At 44.1% G+C, this 18,534-nt stretch overlaps 2 protein-coding genes across 3 annotated transcripts in view; one reads left to right on the top strand and one right to left on the bottom strand.

Moving 5' to 3' along the window:
* The window catches only part of adgra3 (adhesion G protein-coupled receptor A3), a 29,712-nt gene extending 26,315 nt beyond the window's left edge, over nt 1–3,397 (bottom strand). The window contains exon 1 of the mRNA XM_047336403.1: nt 2,291–3,397. Within this exon, the coding sequence (XP_047192359.1) occupies nt 2,291–2,499 (209 nt within the window). The 5' untranslated portion in view covers nt 2,500–3,397. The remainder of the gene's footprint in view (nt 1–2,290) is intronic.
* Nucleotides 3,398–4,728: 1,331 nt separating this feature from the next.
* Nucleotides 4,729–10,510, top strand: gba3 (glucosidase, beta, acid 3). 2 transcript variants are annotated; one of them, XM_035614572.2, is made up of 7 exons: nt 4,729–4,942; nt 5,632–5,856; nt 5,976–6,775; nt 7,281–7,404; nt 8,430–8,626; nt 9,395–9,482; nt 9,663–10,508. In XM_035614572.2, exons 1-6 carry the CDS (start codon nt 4,888–4,890, stop codon nt 9,476–9,478), a joined length of 1,485 nt encoding a protein of 494 aa, XP_035470465.2. In that variant the 5' UTR covers nt 4,729–4,887; the 3' UTR covers nt 9,479–9,482; nt 9,663–10,508. The 2 variants fall into 2 exon arrangements, with proteins under 2 accessions (XP_035470465.2, XP_035470456.2); XM_035614563.2 differs by having other exon boundaries at nt 9,395–10,510.
* The last annotated feature ends 8,024 nt before the right edge of the window (nt 10,511–18,534 follow it).

The following is an 18,534-nucleotide window of genomic DNA, read 5'->3' as shown; positions in this document are numbered from 1 at the left end:
CTAGGACCACCACGGTGGGACCACCACTCCTACTGAGAGAGCTCACTGATTCAACAGGTCATAAACCAACACCCAAAAAGGCACGGTGAAGTGAGCATCAATTGCAGCTGCATTGCTACTCTTGGAATTGTGAGGAAACGTGCCATTGTAAGACGATATTGTTGTTGTTTTTTTCCTCTCCAACGGATGACAAACAAGTGTTCAGAAATGCAAAAATGGATACTGAAATGAATTCCTCAAAGGGTTGCGCTGCTTGCCGTCTGTGCTCTCTAATTACGTTCCTCCGCTGTCTTCGGAGGCTATGCCTCCACATTACAGTGCTTAAGCCTGACGCTAAATCATGAGTACCCGTGATCGACCGCCAATCCATCACTGTCTGAACAAGATGACAGAGTCCACGCTGACTGAAAACACATAAATCAAGGAAAATAGTGGAACTACAGGCGAGCACTTACGACACCACTATAAAGAAGACCATAACTAAAGGATATCACGTTGTTTCAATTTCAAGAAATATCTAACGCTGTTTTCAGACATTAATATTGGAAATGGCAGGAAATGTTCCAGAAAATGTCCAGAGCAACGTTTGCGTTGTCACACACAGCCCCCTCTGGAAAAGTTCAGGAAAATGTCTGGACTTCAGTGCCTGTCTGAAAGAAGCTCAAACTCAAAGACCGCAAAGAGGAAGGTCATGAGATCTGAATTTTAGAAATAAAATATAATCAAGAGCTTTAAAAATTTAAAATCCCTTCATGTGTTTTTTTTCCCCCTTGCAAATTCACCACTAATCACATCTACTTTACAGCTCATCATTTTTCATGCGATGTAAAAGCTCTAGCCAGCAATGGACCCTTTGTTTATTTCATTACTGCATGATCATTGATTTGCAAGACACGATAACACAACCAGCTTCAGTTTATTTTTGTGGCCATGCAACTGAATAGACGGAATTCGGCTTCTATATGTTCAAACACTCCATTGAGTGGTTAGGTGTTCAGCTCCACCCATTCATTTCCTCGCTGCAAGGGTAATGTATATCTTTGACCATATATATGCATACACATAATTTATGGATTATCTAACAGGCGCAAGTTTCAAATCTCAACATTTTACTTATGTACTGTCCTTAAATGGTGCCAAACCAATGAAAAATAAATCCAAGCGTCTCACAAACCCAGGACTTTTGGACAGTGCTTCACAGTGATCTACGTGTGGTTCGCGGTCAACAGGTTAAAACATGCAAACTCAACTACAATGGTCCTGCAACTCGTAACGTACCAGCCAATCCTCCCCCTTTTCCTTCCCTCCCAGGAGTCTATTATTTGCCTTCTACTCCTGCACAGTGCTCGAGTACTCTCAGATTTCCTCCATCACTCACCACCACCACAAAGCACAAGTCCTCAGGGCGCACCGCTTTGAATTTCTGCCATTTTTTCCTAGCGTTGATTGGTGTGCTGTGTCAAGTGATATGATAAATCAAAATCACAAATGCATTTAATTAAATCGGGTGAACTTTAGCAATCTGCAGAAAAACTTTAATGACCTCGATCGCCGGGGGTCATCAAAGAGTTGTTGTCTTTTTAGGGGGAATTGTGCCTGGATGTGTCTCTGTTTTGTCCTTTTTGGTAGCGCGGCCACACAAAGACAGACATCTGAAGTGGGTCAAAAGACAGCAAAGTCGAAACTGGATCCAACCCCACCAGGCAGTGGACAGTAAACGCATCACGTCAGGAGGTAATTTACAGCCGGCGAGCCCTCGAATCCATCATAAAGGCCCCGGAGACACGGGCCAGGGATGTTTCTGGCGTGGCAGCCAAAATTATCCTCCCCGTGTATGAATCACAACACTCACAGGAAGACAGGCGGTTAGTGTTACATGGGGGGGGGGGGGGGGGTACATTGACTCTACAGTATGGCACCTGTGAGAGGATGATGTACGGCTGACACACACATAGCTTCGGTGTACTACTTCTTGTCCTTGCCATTTTGTTATTTTTTTTTTTTTTTTTTAAATACATGAGCAGATTTGCTGATCAGGAATTTTCCCCCTCTGGGGTGAACCTCACACTTCATTTGGTCAGTAATCACCAACCAGACGGTGTCCCGAGGAAGTACAATGAAAACAAGGGATGACTCCAGATGAACTATTTAGAGGTAGAGAGGAAAGTGAAGCGGGGGGATAAGTGGATGATCCTCACAAAGTTTGGGTGCGATCGTGGGGTGTGTGTGTGTGTTTGTGTGTGGGTGTAAATGCATCCCTCTCTCTCTCTCTCTCTCTCTGGATACTCACAGTGTGACGGTCCTGTTGGGGAAGGAGTCCGGAGGCAACACCTGATGCAGCTCCATGTTGCTGCACACCACCTTCCTGTCGGCGCTCGGGCCCTTGCCGGCGCCCTTCGGCCGCTCGTCGTATGACTTGCAGTCAGACGAAAGCGCCGAGCCTCGGCCGCCGCCACCCAGCAGCACGATCACAAACAACCGCCACAGATCCAGCCTCATTTTCTTTCTTTCTCTCTCTTGCGCGCGCACACACACACGCACGCACACGCGCGCGACTAGGGGAGGAAGCCCTGCAGCATCGGTGAAAGGTCGGGGTGAACGAAAACCTTCTGGTGGTGAGCGGGGCCGACGGCGCGTGGCTCCGTCACCACAGGGACGCCCTGGTCAGCGTCTTGCTCGGCTCCACGGAGCCGTCCTCCTCCATTGCTCGCCTCGCTCGGCGCTGCTCGGTCCGACGGAGGTTCCGCTCCTTTGTTCGCCAGGCGATTCATTCAGAATCCCCTTCCCGTGGCGCCGCGGTCTCCGTTTCCCCCCCCCCCCCCCAACTCCGCCAATCCTCAATTATTAGTAGTATTCTGAATGCTAATGGGGGGGCTTACTGAAGAACTTGCCCGGTCGCTGAGGGGGTTTCTTTGTTGGCCATAGCGAGGGTCCCGGGCCGAGTGTTGTCTTTTCCCCGGGAGGCGGCGGCGGCGGCGACGTCGGTCATCCCAGCTTCTCCGCATTCACACTCAGGTCGACGCGAACCAGCATTTCGTTGTTTTTTTTGTTCCTCAATAAAAACACGTATTTAAGTGTCCAAGTGCGATGGAAATAGTGCCGGACCAAACGCGAGCGAGGAAACTTTCCGCTCCCCTGTTTTCCCAACAGGCACCAACAGGAAATTACTCTGAGGAGAGAGAGAGAGAAAATCCGAAAGTGCAAAAACAACACCTTCTCCGCAAAGGGTTCTTAAAACAAACGTGAAATGTTCCACATCACGAGCAGAGGAGTGTCCACGGTGGTTGTGCCTCTTTTTCTTAGTTCCCCCCCACACCCCCGTGTCTTTGCCAAACTATTCATAACTCCTGTCCATTGAAAAGTCCTCCTCCCGTGGTCCTGCCCCGAGCTCCACTTTTGTCAAGTCCGGTGAGTTGCAAGGCATATCCGGTTCTGCGTTTCAAAATAAAATCCTCAGCAGAGGCAACGTTGTCATTCGCCGGTTGTAGGGTTGTAAATACAACACACCTATCTCTATTCATGCTGCAGTGGTGGCGACTGTACTGGAAAACTCCTGTACTAATATACTGACAAATGCACTTTGTACTTGAGTATTTCAATTTGATGCCGTTTATTTTGGACAATAACACACCGGGAAACAAATATTATTCCACCACGTGCAGTCATTAAAAAATTACTTTGCAGAATAAGACACAAAGCCACTCACCAAGAGCATATGAGGAAGTTAAATTATTGCTCCTCTTTGGCCAACTAAGTCAAATTTTCACACGCAAAATATGACTTTAATTTATGTATTTCAAGTGCACTACTAAATATAGGACATGCCCTGGATGACATTTTAATACTTTAATAGAGTAAATGATCAGATTACTTGCTCCATCCCTGAACTTGGCCTAGTTTGCTGTACATAATACAATAACCATGGTAAAATGAAGTCACTTGTCTTGCAGATGTATGCAGGAGGAGGAGAATTTGTTTTCCCTTCCAATCCATCTTTCTGTGTTGTGATCAGGCCGAGTGAGTCACTTTACTCCTTAGAAACTGGACCAGAGGATTGCATTGAATTGAGTGATCGCAGGTCAGCTGCCAGGGCACACCTTCAGGCTAAAAGCTTTCACCCCTTCTGGCTTTGTTGTTCTGAGGCTTGAAGTTCGTGACCTTTAACCTTTTTTTGTGTCAGCACACAGTAATGCGTCATGTTGTTGTAATGCAGCAAACAGCTGAATGGACGATATTCAGAAATTTAAAACCTAATAAATATGTTATCTGAATTATCACTATGGTGCATCATCAAAAGCTGTGATTGAAATTCATTATGAATTCAATTCCATAGCTTGAAAAAAAATATGTATGTATAAATATAAATATGTATAAATATTCAGGATGAATTTAATTCGGTGACTTAATAGGCAGTGAAATGTAATGTAATAATAATGTAATGCAAGTTGCCCTCAGAGCAAACTTGACGTCAATAAACTAGTTAGGACGTCATCACGCAGCGCGATGTGTTGCATTCAAGTGCTCCTCGGTAGCTTTACAGAAGTCGAGTCGGGATCAAAACTTTCACGCACCAGTCGAAAGATTGGGCCTCGTAACTAAAGACGGTCAGGCTGATTGTCGTTCAGCCGCAACACGAATGGCTTCGCTGAACGCCCAACAATCAAACGTGTGTAGCATTGATTCCTCTAAAATTCCCGTGTCGAGATGTCTGAGGCGGTTGCAAACGCGACACGTCGGCGCGGTCCCCGTTCCCTGCACGTTTACGGCAGATAGTGCGCGGGGCTGAGCGCTTTAAAACCAAACGAAGTCATTGTTAACAAAGTATTCGATAAGAAGAAGAAAAAACAACGCGGTAAAACATAAGAGCTGCTTTAATTCAGAACAAACATGTTCCCGCGTGACTTTGCGTGGGGTGCGGGAACTGCTGCGTATCAAATAGAAGGTACGGAGACAAACAATCACGAACACCCGCGCGGCCTCGTCACACAGCTGCAACTCAAGTAATGATCAGTAGTTTCGAATCCGTTTGGAGACACTTCAGCATTTGTTCCGATACTTGAAAGAAGGACGGTTCTCATCAGCAGATATGACATGTTCACTATTTTTCCATCGCATTATTGTCCACACTGGCTTCGGTCGAGTGACAGTGCAAAGCTTTTCGCACGAGGTGTCCAGAGGTTGTGCCCTCTCTCTGTAACCACCAGGACACAAAGTACAGTCTCAAGCCAGAGGCCACACGCCCGAATAGCATGTGATTTTCAGTTTGAACCAATGCAGACCCCTTGGGTAAGGGGTATTATTAATCCAAATTACCACCGTTAAAAAAAATGTAATATCTGAGAATGCACTACTTCCACTCGCTCACAAGCCGTCCCAATGTAAGACATAGAAACATCACAAAAAAAAAAACCCCAGAAGGAAGTTCATTTAATAGCAATTATACACGGGGATATATCACGTGAAAATGATCAATCTGGAGACAAGCCAGAGATAAAGTCCACAGACGTACTTAAAGTCCCAGGAGAAACATTGCAATGATTTTGCTATTATGTCAATGTCCTCCCTTCATTTTCAAAAGCCTTTATGTGTGTGTGTGTGTGTGTGTGTGTGTGTGTGTGTGTGTGTTTCCAGGGGGCTGGCAGGCAGACGGCAAGGGGCCGAGTATCTGGGACACGTTTTGTCATGAGAAAGGCGGGGTGTTTGAGGAGCAGAATGGAGATGTGGCCTGCAACAGCTACGAGCTGTGGGACAAAGACCTGGAGTGTATCCAGCAGCTTGGACTGACGCACTATCGCCTGTCCCTCTCCTGGGCCCGCCTCCTGCCTGATGGAACCGCACGGCAAGTCAATCAGAAAGGTATTTCCGTGCTCCCGTCAGACTTAAATCCCGAGCCACATAATGGAGCAAGCTTATTTGTTGGTTCTGGTGCCCTTTTACCATTAACAACAGTACTGGACTGCCTAACTGTCCAACAGGTGTGCAGTACTACAACAAGGTGATTGATGATTTGCTGGCCTGTAGTGTTTCACCTATGGTCACACTTTACCACTTTGACCTGCCTCAAGCCCTCCAAGACCAGGGTGGCTGGAAATCAGCGGGTATAGCAAGCCTCTTTGACAGCTACGCCAAGTTTTGTTTCCAAACATTTGGTGACCGGGTCAAACTTTGGATCACTGTCAACGAGCCGCACGTGTGCGCCAAACTAGGACACGAAGACGGCATCCACGCTCCAGGGTTGAAAGAACCGGGGGTTGCTGCCTACCTGGTGGGCCATAATATGCTGCGTGCCCACGCCATGGCCTGGCATAGCTACGACGCCTTCTACAGGCCAACGCAGAGGGGTGCGGTGTCCCTGGCAATCAACAGCGATTGGTTCGAGCCGCTACGCCCAGGCCGCAAGGAGGACATCGCTGCTGCTGAACGTGACCTTGCATTTACGCTAGGGTGGTTCGCCTGGCCCTTGTTTGTCACCGGAGATTACCCGGAAATAATGAGATCTGCCATCGACTCTCAAAGCGAGATGTTCGGATACGGTGGCGCCTCAAGACTGCCCAGGTTCTTGAAGGATGAACCTGCTATTTTAGGCACGGCCGACTTCTTTGCATTGAACTACTACACGTTGCGCAAAGTCAAGGCAGCAGGAGGCACTGGACAGATGTGTCTAAAGAATGACCGAGATGCTGAGGAAGTTTTGGATCCATCCTGGTCCATCTGTGGGGTGTCCTGGTTGGCTGTAGTGCCCCATGGATTAAGGAAACTTCTAAAGTACATTAAGGTAAAATTACGAGGTGCATTTTTCAATTGCAAGATTTGATCAAAGTCATTTAACTCAGTACACATCTCTAAAAGACTCAACCACAGCCTACATTTTGACTGTGCATTCAATCGGCCTCAATGTGAAGTCATTTTCCTTTGCTCTCTTTGCATCAAACTGAATTGACCGACGAGACAAATCACCTTCAACCAAACAAGGAGAACACATTGACATTTGTTTAGTGTCCTGCTATTGATTTTGTATGCAGTAATCTCCCTTTAACACCCCCAGAAACACACTGATGCTTCATTAGTGCTGTCACATTGGATGAAACAGTTACTTTGCTGATAAGTGTTTGCAAACGAGCAATTTCCTGCTGTTGTGACTTGTCACAGGCCATTAGTTTGAGCTTGGCACCGCGGAAACGCAGCTAAACGGCACACTGTAGACCAATCTGTCTCTCCCCGAAATGTCTGACAGCTGTGATGCCTTGTTTGACAATGATATTTGCCCCATGACTTTACAGGACACGTTCAACCACCCGGCAGTCTACATCACAGAGAATGGCTTCTCTCAGGTGGGCCCAGTGCAAATTGAGGATGTCCAGCGCTGTGGGTTTTACAGAGACGTCATCTCGGAAGTGGCTAAAGGTAATGGCTGGCAAATCTGTACTGGAGAGCTAAAATAAAATGAGCAAATAGCCATTAGCAAACAGTAGTAAATGTCCTTTACAGCATTTTTAGTGTCAGTCCAGCAACTGCCAATGAATATACTGACTGAGAAAATTGCCCTTGTAAATCAAATGATATTTAGCAGGACCAAGGGTAGTGTGATACATCATCAACCCTCTTGCAATCAGGGGTGTAATTTGAGACGACCTGTCACCATCTCACAATTTCGGTATGCAGAGACTGGTTTCTGTAGCTTCAAGGATTCTCGTGATTTTACCTCACTTTCCAGAACCCACCCCCCCACCCCCCCCCGCTATAAAGTACTAGCCCCTATTTATTAAAGGATATATATATATATATATATATATATATATATGTGATATTGTTTGCACATCTTTGACAGCAAGATTAATTGTACACTATGAACCAATTATTTTAAATCTTCAAGATGCTCCTGGAAAGTTTTGATTACATATGTCACTGAACAGCTTTTGGTAAAAAAACAACAACAGTGAAAAACTATGATTTTAAAAACAAAAACATATAGATAGATTTTCTTTTCAATCTGAGACAATAGGAGAACGTTTTTGTTTTTTAAATTATTTTTGTTTGTTTTTGCGCCACCATTTGGCCAGTCTGTGTATTTTTTTTAATATCCAAGGATAAGGAGAAGCTGGCTCCCAAATCGCCTGTGATAGTTTAAGAGTGAACCAGCGTGCACAATATCAGGACAATGGAAAAACAGAGCAGCTAAATAGAATTGGACTCAATATTAATTTTATTACTTACACCTGCTTTCCTTACTAGGATATGTGAACATATCCGATGTAATCCCTTTAATTAAGGATACATTAAGAAGAACAAAAAGTAAGACTAAAAATGTTGCTGGCTTTATCCTTTACAACCATAAAAAACACAGTTAATGCATGATTTACTAAGATAATCACAGATGATAAGCATAAAAACAGGCTCTCTCCATGTTTCCACTTTGTGTTCTCGTACAGCTATTGGAGAAGATGGGGTTGACGTCCGGGGATATTTTGCATGGTCACTGTTGGACAACTTTGAATGGGCCGACGGATTCAGTGTCCGTTTTGGATTGTTTCACATCGACTTCTCTGATGCAAAGCTGAGTCGAACCATATACCATTCTGGACAGGAGTACGCAAAGATGATCAGGAAATACAAGAAAGCAATTGAGGTACAGTGACTGAAGAAAAATAAAGTTTAACTTTTACACATTCTTAATAAACTATCAGTATTTGCATTTTTGTTTCGTCTGACATATTTTCATACAAATTACACGAGTAAACACAGTTTTAAATAACCAATATAATAACCAGGCCTTGGCTCCCTTTCTTTGTTCAGGGAATAGTCTAACAAGTAAGGCTGCTTGGAAGTCTGTTGAGGAAATGTGACTAGTTTGGGATGCAAGTACATGGACTGGTTGTCAAGCTGAATCCATGCAGTGTAAATTAGAATTATGTCCTGCCCAGGGCTGCATAAGAAACAGGTTTGAGCACATTGTATTCGTCTGTGCTTAACAGCAATATTAATGGTGGTGGTGTTTTGAATAACAGCGTTGTTATATGACTCTGCACAGGCTTGCACTTTACACATACTGTATATATTTTAGTGTTCAGGCAGTCTATCAACAGATCTAAGAACTTATCGTCCCTTTGAATCCACCAGGAAGAGTCCGATAGATTTATTTTTTAAGCCTCTTATGGCAGCATGAGCAGCCTTGAAGTTTCAGTCTGACTGGTACAGTAGGTGGCAAGGACTGATACAGAGGAGAAGGCAGTGCTCTCACAGGCTCTGCAGTGGTTACATTTTGCGGGACGTGAAGTTCTATTGTCTACTCAGAGACAAAAAGACAACAACGCATGTAAATCCATGTGCTTTTAGTGAATTTTAAACATGTATCAAGCTCACATGTCAATAACCGTGACTGGTGAATGTCCTTCAGATGTCTGCCATGTATTCATCATCAGGAAATCAAAGAGTCTCCAAAAGAATTCATGGAAGAAAGTGCCAGGATAAAGAAGCATAAGCTGGTAAAGTTTTGAGAGTTCATCAAATAGCTCAAAGCACCAGAATGACCAGCTCGTTATTTGGATTAAAGGTTCTGATCAAGCAGTAGCATGATTTCTGTGATCAAGTTTGTAATTTTGCAAAAATCAAATGCCATTATACAGTACTGTCCATTTGCTTTTTTTTCTTTCAACACAAAACAGCTCATCCACCCCCCCACCACATGGGAGAGGACCCATAATAAGATGAATAGTCAATACAATAGTCAGCTCAGTTATTATGATGCTGCCAGGCTGCATAAAGCACACTTGAGTTGACTAAGAAGGGATGCCAGCTGAAAGCAACAGATGTCCCGCCACAGGAAGAGAGCAGAATGCCATTTGTGTTCCCCCGGAAAGCTGTGCAAACTCTCCACTTCAAGACAGAGGAGAGGGAACAGAAATCCTCCCAGAGGCTCTCTGTTGATTCCTCTGTGCATACTGTGGCTAAGGCAGGATTATTTATATTGAGTACTGGAACAATGAACTGTAGATCTACAAGGCAGAGAGGGCTATATTGATCAGTAGACTTTAGCATTGTTGTGTACCGATGTGTGTGTGATGGGAAGTAGGAAATTTAAGCTTACATTTTGGTTCAAGTTTGATGAAATGCCATTTAAACGCCAGGAAACAGGAAGAGACGCAGACAAGAGAGTATAGTTTTAAAGCATGTTTGTGAGCCTGCGGTGCCACCATGTGGCATTGAAATGAACCACGCTTGAGATCAGCAGCTCACTTTGTACTGCGCCGCTCTTCTGTGTCACACTGTGGTGTGTTGCTTTGATTAATAAAACGCATACTGTTGGTGTAACAATAAACAACTAAAGCAGCTCCCTAACCACAATACATCACAGATTTAACACAATTAATATTTATGCTCCGATGTGAAGGAAAATGTCATTTATATTCCGTGTTGGGAGACTTTGTATGCATTAATAAGCATGGTGTATCGTGACATCCAGTTGGCTGTGCATACTGTTTTCAACAGATGTGAATAATACCCTCGTGGCCCTCCTCCATCTATGTCAAGCCGAGTGAGATTCTCCTTTGTCTTATGATGAATAACAAGCTATTGTGAAACCATGAATAATGCCACTGCTGTCGCATTAGAACTTCTTTGCAGGCAGCTTTGAACACAAAGTTGAACCACATCTCACACTATTTCAACGCTAATGAAGTTCATTTCATATCTGTGGCTTTGTGTGTGTGTGTGTGTGTGTGTGGGTGGGGGGGGGGGGTGCGCTGGTGGTCTTTAAATCTCTGCAGATGATGGCAAGCGATTGCTGAACACGTAACATGCATCTAATCAGAGACACTTGTGCAAAAGGACAACGGATTGAAATCAAAAATGCAACAAAGGAGCGTTCTCTTAGCTGTGGAGACAAAAGTCTTAACCGAAGCAGGTTTGAAGCATGTTTCCCATGATTCATCAATGCAGCGCGTGGGCCGCTGAATTCCCAGCTAAGAGTTGATTAGTAATTCCTCCAACTGTCTCCCAGTATTGATGGATTCCCTCTTCCTCCATCGCTGGCCCGAGGTAGCTGCATGGGTGAAAGAGGCACCCTTGCTGCCAAATTGATTGAATGAAATATGAGCAAGAAGTTGCTCTGCACTAAAAGTGAATGTTGAAATTGGCCATTTGTGGGGACCTGAAGAATAATGTGTGCCTATTGCAGGTTGGGAAGCTTAAAACATTAATTAGTATTTAAATAATTCACTCTTGCAGTCACTTTAATAACCCGACTACGAATATTCAACTTCAATCCGATATGGCGGGCAGAATTCTTTTTTTTCTGATTGGGCTGAAAGTCACAGAAGAAACCATTTTCTAAATGTGCTTTCCAATTAAGCGCTAAATATATCATGTGTATAGATAAGTTGCTTTTGACAATGAATTAGCACGTTTAATTGTAACATTCAATCACATCCACTGGCAGAGATTTACCCCAGAGGAACAGTGTGGCAAATTACCAAAGAGGGGCCCATTTGTATTTGACCAAACTTAACTCATTATATTTTGACAGCCAATGTGAAATATTCAATAACTAGGAAATTAATTTACTTATTACAAATTAACTAAATAACTCAGCTGATAATAAACCATCTTCGTTGTGAATCATAGAGAAATTACTATCTTGTGGGTCGAGCGGTGCTTACAGGTGCAAAGGGTATAACTTCTGGCGAATAATTACCTTTTTCTATTTACTGATTACCCTCACATGCATATTCCCTGGAGAAATGGTATAATTAGATTGTTGCTTCAGTATCAAGATGAAGAGACACCATCCACTCCCTGCCTCTGGAGCACAGATTCTAATCTCTCTTCCCTTCCCTTTCCTCTCACTCTCTCTCTTTGTCTGGGTCTCTCAGTCAGCTGGTGAGGGACTCGCGAGAGGCCCAAACCACCACTCAGCCAGTCTTCTGTAGTTTTCTTTCTTTAGCTTTCTCTTTTTCCTCTCACTCTCTCTAACTCATCATCTTCCCCTCTCCTAATCGCATTGCTCATTCTCCATTGACAAGAGAGTATGAGGAGAGAGGAAGAAGAAAAGAAAAAAAAACACACCACAAACTTTCTAAATCCCATTGACCTACTTAGGCAGACATTTCACTGGGAATTCATATTAGTGCAAAAGAGTTAGAAGAAGAAATGTTTTCTCATTTTCCCCCTCCGTCTTCCTCACAACCCCCTCCTTCTCTTTCTCTTTCAGCTGGAAGCCACTTTCCTCACATCCCATATTTGATCCTGTATGAGCACTACAGTACATTATACAAGTGGATAAACGCCTTACCGTGGCATAACCAGCGGTTTGGAGCTCTGTCACCCCTTTTGACAGTGGCGTAAGAAGCGTGACATCGCAGTTACAAAAAGCACCTCGGAAGACCTCGTCTTTTGACTGATGAATTTGGCGGAGAGACAAGATTGAGAGGGATGAATATTGCTCGGCCTTGAAGACAGGAAGTGGAATTACGACAGCCCCACACAGAGAACTAAAGCGGGGAGACAAAAAAAAGAGAGTGAAAAGGGGGAAAAGCAATTCAAATCTTTTATTTTAAGTCCCTCCCTGAGGGACTGCAGATGACCCTGCTAACGACTGTTGAAATTCTAACTCCCTCGGGTGTGATGGCTCCACGTGATGGGAGGGGGTTCGCAGACCTGTCTGAAAAATTGAAAGCTCCTAGAATATTCTGCTAACCCTGTGCGCTCAGTTGGGTGTCGTGATTGGAGGAAAGGGTGGGGGGGGGGCATGCAGAGATTGGTATTCAGGCTCTATGTGTGTGCGCTGGGTAAGCCCAGCGGTGGTGGCGAGAGAGAACCCCCCTCTGTGTGCATGTGTGTGGTGGCCAATGAGCCGAGCGCAGTGTCTCATGGGAACGGTGGTAGGAGTGCGAGTGAACATAAGTGAGAAAGGGAAAGAGACAATTTATGGAACCTTTAGAACCGAAGTGAATATGACTGTGATGGCGGAGCAGTTATCGGGCCTGGATCCAAGCAGAGAGACTAATGATGTGAATATAACCTCGTGCTCCCAATATGCAAACACAATGTCATCAACAAAGAGAGATTGAAAAATCCATCTTCTCTAAATCTCCTGTGAAACTTAAGAGACAGAATGGTTCCTTCTGGGTTCTTATCTGTACGAAAATAATCAAAGGGGAAGGGGCAACTTACAGTGTAAGCTTCTTTCCACATTTATCTTAGCCTTTAATGTTTGAATTCAATCAGACATTTAAGGAAGAATTCCAGTTTCATGCTCACGTTTTTTCATTGTGTGGGTTATCATTCTCATTGGTAACAATAATAATCTGTAGTAGTAGATCAGAAACACAGGGACATGGACATTGTTAAGAAATCAAACAATCATGACCCAGGTGAGCCAAACAGGGGTAAGCTGTAAATTAAGACCCAAACCATTTGCTGTATGAATCCATCAAAGTTTAAAAACGACTTCCTGCGGCAACGAACGAGAACGATGCACATTAAAGCAAAATGCTCACTGATAAGGATGCTAAGAGACCTTTTTCACAAACTAACAGCTGTGAAAGCTGTTAGAGGATTCCACAGACGCATGAGAGGTGGTTTGGTGTCAATAAATTCATAAATGAGTGAGCTATTGAAAATGCAAACCTTGAAATATGCATATTAAAGAAAAATGCTCACCGATAAGGATGTTAAGGGATTTGCTGTGGTGGTTTGATGTCAATAAATTCATAAATGAGTGAGCTATTGAAAATGCAATTCTTATTTTTAATTTTCTTTTAATTATCAAGTGTGAAATACTTAATTAATGCCATTCTGTATAATGGCAGTGGTTTGACAGTCCTATATCTAAAAACAAGAAGTTATTGAAGATTGAAATGGGTCGTCCCTGACAACACCTATAGTGACATGCGCACTGGGCAGACATTCATTGCGTTGTGCTCTCCACTGCATCGTCATCTTTGGTAATTTTGTTTTTGATCAAATCTGTGAAACATCTTCCTGAATGAGCTCTCCAACATATCCCAAACCTGGGACAGATCGAGGTTTAGACGCGGAGCTAAGGGAGATAACAGCTGCGAAAACTGACGAATGTCAAATATGAAAATGACCCACATTAAATCTCACAGTTCTGAGAGTGCACCTTTTTTTTTTTTTAAATTTTATTATTTTAAAGCTGTCTATATTCAGGTATTTCCTGAAACAACAAGTGGTTACTTTGGAAAACTCCTGAGCTCCTCTTTGATTAACTGCAGATGCTTTATAGGTTCAGGCCATTTCAAGAGGAAGAGGAGAGAGCGTGCGCATGGGGGGCAGAGCAACGGTGCACGCCGACTAATTAACTCCAAGTGTTGTACGACATGCTCCCCTCTCACCCGCGTTGTCACTCAGGGTTTGAGTGGCGCTAATGAGAGAATTATCTAGCCTCGGACCCTGGTAATGCATTCAAATGAACACCAACTGACCTGACCTATGAGATGGCTTTTTAATCTCACCACTTAATACCAATCAGACCTGCTTTCTCATGTGCCCACACTGGGAGGGCCCTCTGCTCCGAACGCTGCCATCCAATTCTTTTTTTTTCCTTTACACTGTTGATCTAAGGGAGCGTATTTAATTGTGTTGGATGACTCAGGGGGCCTCTGCTGATACCATGCACAGAACCTCAGGTGTGCTGGATAGATCAGGTGCACATGGCTTCCAAAGTGTTTGCCAGGCATCAAAGTGAAAGTGTTTGGGCGCTTGTGCGTGCTTGTGTGCGTGTAAGCCCCTTATCATGAGAACCCAGTTGAGGATTAAAAAGGTTAATAAGGTCATGAGTTTGCAACAAAAGTCTGTGACATACAATGGAGCATTGGCATTGTTGGATTACCATAATCATCATCCTTTGGTGCCCAAACCTGTGACTCAATTGTTTTGCTCAAAGTGTTTCTAGATGCAACACAAACGTTCTGCAGGGGGTGGCTTGGGGGAATTTAATAATTACCTGCTGGTATTACTCATTTAAAGCGTTTATACTTGAGCAAGTAACCCCGTTTTCCTAATTGGATCAAGGTATTTTCAGTTTGTTGTCTAGCAGGCTTAACTGTGATGGTTTGTCTCAGCCAGACAGCGGTGAACTTGTGGGCAACATGAGCAATAAGTCCTTTCAAGTGTCTGGGCTACAGCCATTTTTGTTTTTGCCAAGTGCTCGAGGAAACAAATAGCAGATCAGCCAGAGTTCAAGGCGGCACGCGAAATGGTTGTTGCGTTTCAATGTCTTTTGGTGAGACTTTTATTGTTATAAATCTTGTGGCGCACTAGGAGCGTGCATGTTTGAGGGACTGTGTTTGTGTGTGCAAGGGAGTCAAACTCAAACTCGAGCTCGGATGCAACATCTGCTCGTGTAAGACCGAAAACTGCAGCGCGCACTCCCCCAGCCTGCCACTATCCCACACTTGCATCATGCACGAGTTTGTCAGGAAACAGAGGAGAAAAGCTATTGATGAGTCTAATATGCGAGGTCTTTCCACTTCCCTGAAGTCATTAGAATCTATACTTTTCTATTGTTCACAAGCAGTCACGATTTGCCTGAATGAGGCCCAATTAAAGGGGATTTAATGGGATTTGCTTATTGCGGATTCAAAGGGGTGATCGTGATAGATTTGGTAGCGATTTCACTCTGGAATAAATATTTTACTCATAGTCGTTGTATTAACTGGGGAATAAATGTTGTCATCATGAAGGATGTCGAGTAAATAGGACCTAAATTGTAGACCACAGACCGGGCATGTAGAAAGAAAATGGATCCAAATGAAAAAGACCACTCAGGTAAGCAACTGGCAAAAATTCAAATACAGGACCAAGACAGGAGAAAAACGGATGAACTGAGCAGACAGTCGGACAAAGAAAAAGGGAAGCACAGTGACTATACACATGAGGGAGGCAGGGATCATTGAACACAGGTGAAAACATTAGGACAGGTGCAGACAAACACAAGGGCGGGAGACAAAAAGCGACGCAGCCAACATTGGAAGAGGAATTGGAGAGAAAATTAACAATAAGACAGGAAATGAGACAACATGAGAGATAAAATAAAGGTAACAGCAGACACGCGAAGAAGGCTAAATCAAAGAATTAATAAACAAAAGTCCACAAAGAAACCAATAAAGGTCAGGATAGGGGCGGATCGCGACAGGAGGAAGTGTAGGTACACGTTTTGCCAACATTATAATAGGCATTATGATGCTTCCTTTTGTTCCCTATGATATGGATTTACTTTGATTTCAAGTAATTTGGATCAAGGCAGACGATGTTTTGACTGCACTGCATGTGTGATGAAACCTGGTGTCAAAATATGGCTCTAATTATGTCGAGTGAAATTTTTCCGTAGTGCTGACTTGCATAGATACACACACACATAGTATATTCAATTACGTCTAACTAGACTGAGTGCATTGTGTAGTACATCTTTACATGTTGCTGGCTGACAGCTAATTGTACAGCAGACAATAAAGATCTGCTGTGTGTTGTGTCATGCGCGTGTGTGTGTGTGTGTGTGTGGGCGTGTGTGTGTGTGTGTGTGTGTGTGTGTGTGGGCGTGTGTGTGTGTGTGTGTGTGTGTGTGTGTGTGTGTGTGTGTGTGTGTGTGTGTGTGTGGCAGAGCGTCAGCTTTTGTCTCTATCTCAGCCCACAGTCCCATTGTCATGCAGGCGCTCAGGTAACTGGCCCACTCGTCACTCATGTGCCTGACGGCCACTGCTATCTGCCCTGACGGTGACTGATGACGGGAGCGTGTACGCGTTAGCACCAGACCGTGTGTTATACCAAAGGGGGGTCCGTGGCAGGCAGGCGGGCAGGGAGGCAGTGTGAGGTTGGTGGGATGGATACCACCCTGACTGAGGGCTGGGTTAGAGGCTGGTGTGCAGTGCTGCATTCACTGACCGCTATACAGGGACTATTGGGCACAGCAGCCAAGCCAGTACAGCAATGTGAGGTAGATGGCTCGGCAATAACATGGAAATGCTGGACAATGAAAAGAAAGTAAGAGTTCGCAGGTTGGCACCATAGACCGACTGTATATAAAATAGACGTAGACTCCGGGCTGGAAAAGTGAAGCCAATGCGAAAGTGCCTGAAACCCGTATTCTCTCGAATGACCAGCAGAGGGCAACTCCAGTGGTTACAAAAATAAGTACATTTCCATAGAAGTATATGAGAAAATGACCCTACTTCTCAATTGATTTCTAACGTCAGTAAACATTTTCCTGAGGAGTGTATGGTCTTAATCGCTAGTTTCATGTCTTCTTCAATACAGCATGATGTTCATGTAGTAAATTATGGTCCCATTTAGAGTAAAATAGATGACAAAGCACAGTATGCATTGGGGCATGGATACTGCGGGATTGACAGCCGTTGCAGGTGTAGCAACGTGCAATGTCCTCAAGCTCAGTAAGAACCACCCCTCTCTTCTCCTTAGCTCCGCCCTCTTGTCCAAATATGGTTACTTGTGATTTAAAAAGACAAATGCAAACCTTCAAAGAGACTTAAAAGTGCAGGTTCACAGACCAATGGATGACGTCACGGTGGGTTGTCACTTAAAGGTGTGAACAGATGCCATACAGGGCTGATAGAAAGATGGGATATGGTCCAAATTCAGAAGAGTTGTAGAAGAGTCACATACTGTATAGCTTTACTATTAATCAGAAACAGTGCTTGTAAACACAGTCATCTTGTTCATGTTGAAACGATAAACTGGTGCATTCACACCAGCAAGACAACAAGATTCAGGCAGCAACATGGAAGATAAGTTGGTTGATAAAAAAAAAAAAAAATTAAATGACATAAAATTAGTTTTACAGTTTCCTGAGGGGTATATGAAAGAAAAAGTAGTGACCCGATTGTGACCAAATGGGCAGTAGTCACTCAAAAGGTTTAAGAGTTTTTCTCAGGTGACTGTTTGAAAAAGCCCAAGGAAATCTCCAATCTCTGAATGTCAAATATCTTTATTAGTGGTCACTTGTATGCTCCATGGGTGCATCCCTTTATGCACGTTCGTGCACAAGTTGAATATATGAACGCGTGTGTATATGTACGTGTGAGCGTCCTCGTGCGCCTGCTGTCCGGAAAGATCAATGCGTCCTCATTGATGCGGTCTTGCCCTCTGCACGTGAAGTGAATGGGGGGGTGTCAGCGGGTGGGACAGTGGGACGAGAGGTGCGCGCTAAATGGATGCGATGCAAATGGCACCAAAGGACATAAGAATCAATTTACCTTATTGAAACAAATGAGACCAAGTCAGCGTTGCCATGGCTTTTTTTTTTGGCCGCCCCCATTGTTATTGTAATTAACCCACCCAACCCAAATCCCTGACCCTCCCTTTCACAACCACAGCCAACCCCCTCAACAGCCCTGTCTATGTCTGCCTGGGGTCCCTTTTACCCTAATGAAAAAGCCTTAGAGGTGCCCAGGTAAAAATGAAGGTGCTGTAATGGTGATTCATGGCCCTGGGTGACATGCTAAAAGGCATGGGAGATCTGCCTAGGAAAGCATTTAGAAAAGGGTATTCCATGTATGAGCG

This window comes from Scophthalmus maximus, chromosome 12, assembly GCF_022379125.1.
Source record: "Scophthalmus maximus strain ysfricsl-2021 chromosome 12, ASM2237912v1, whole genome shotgun sequence".
Classification (NCBI taxonomy): domain Eukaryota; kingdom Metazoa; phylum Chordata; class Actinopteri; order Pleuronectiformes; family Scophthalmidae; genus Scophthalmus; species Scophthalmus maximus.
Note: the sequence above shows the minus strand (reverse complement) of the source record. Positions and strands in the feature narration are given on the sequence as shown.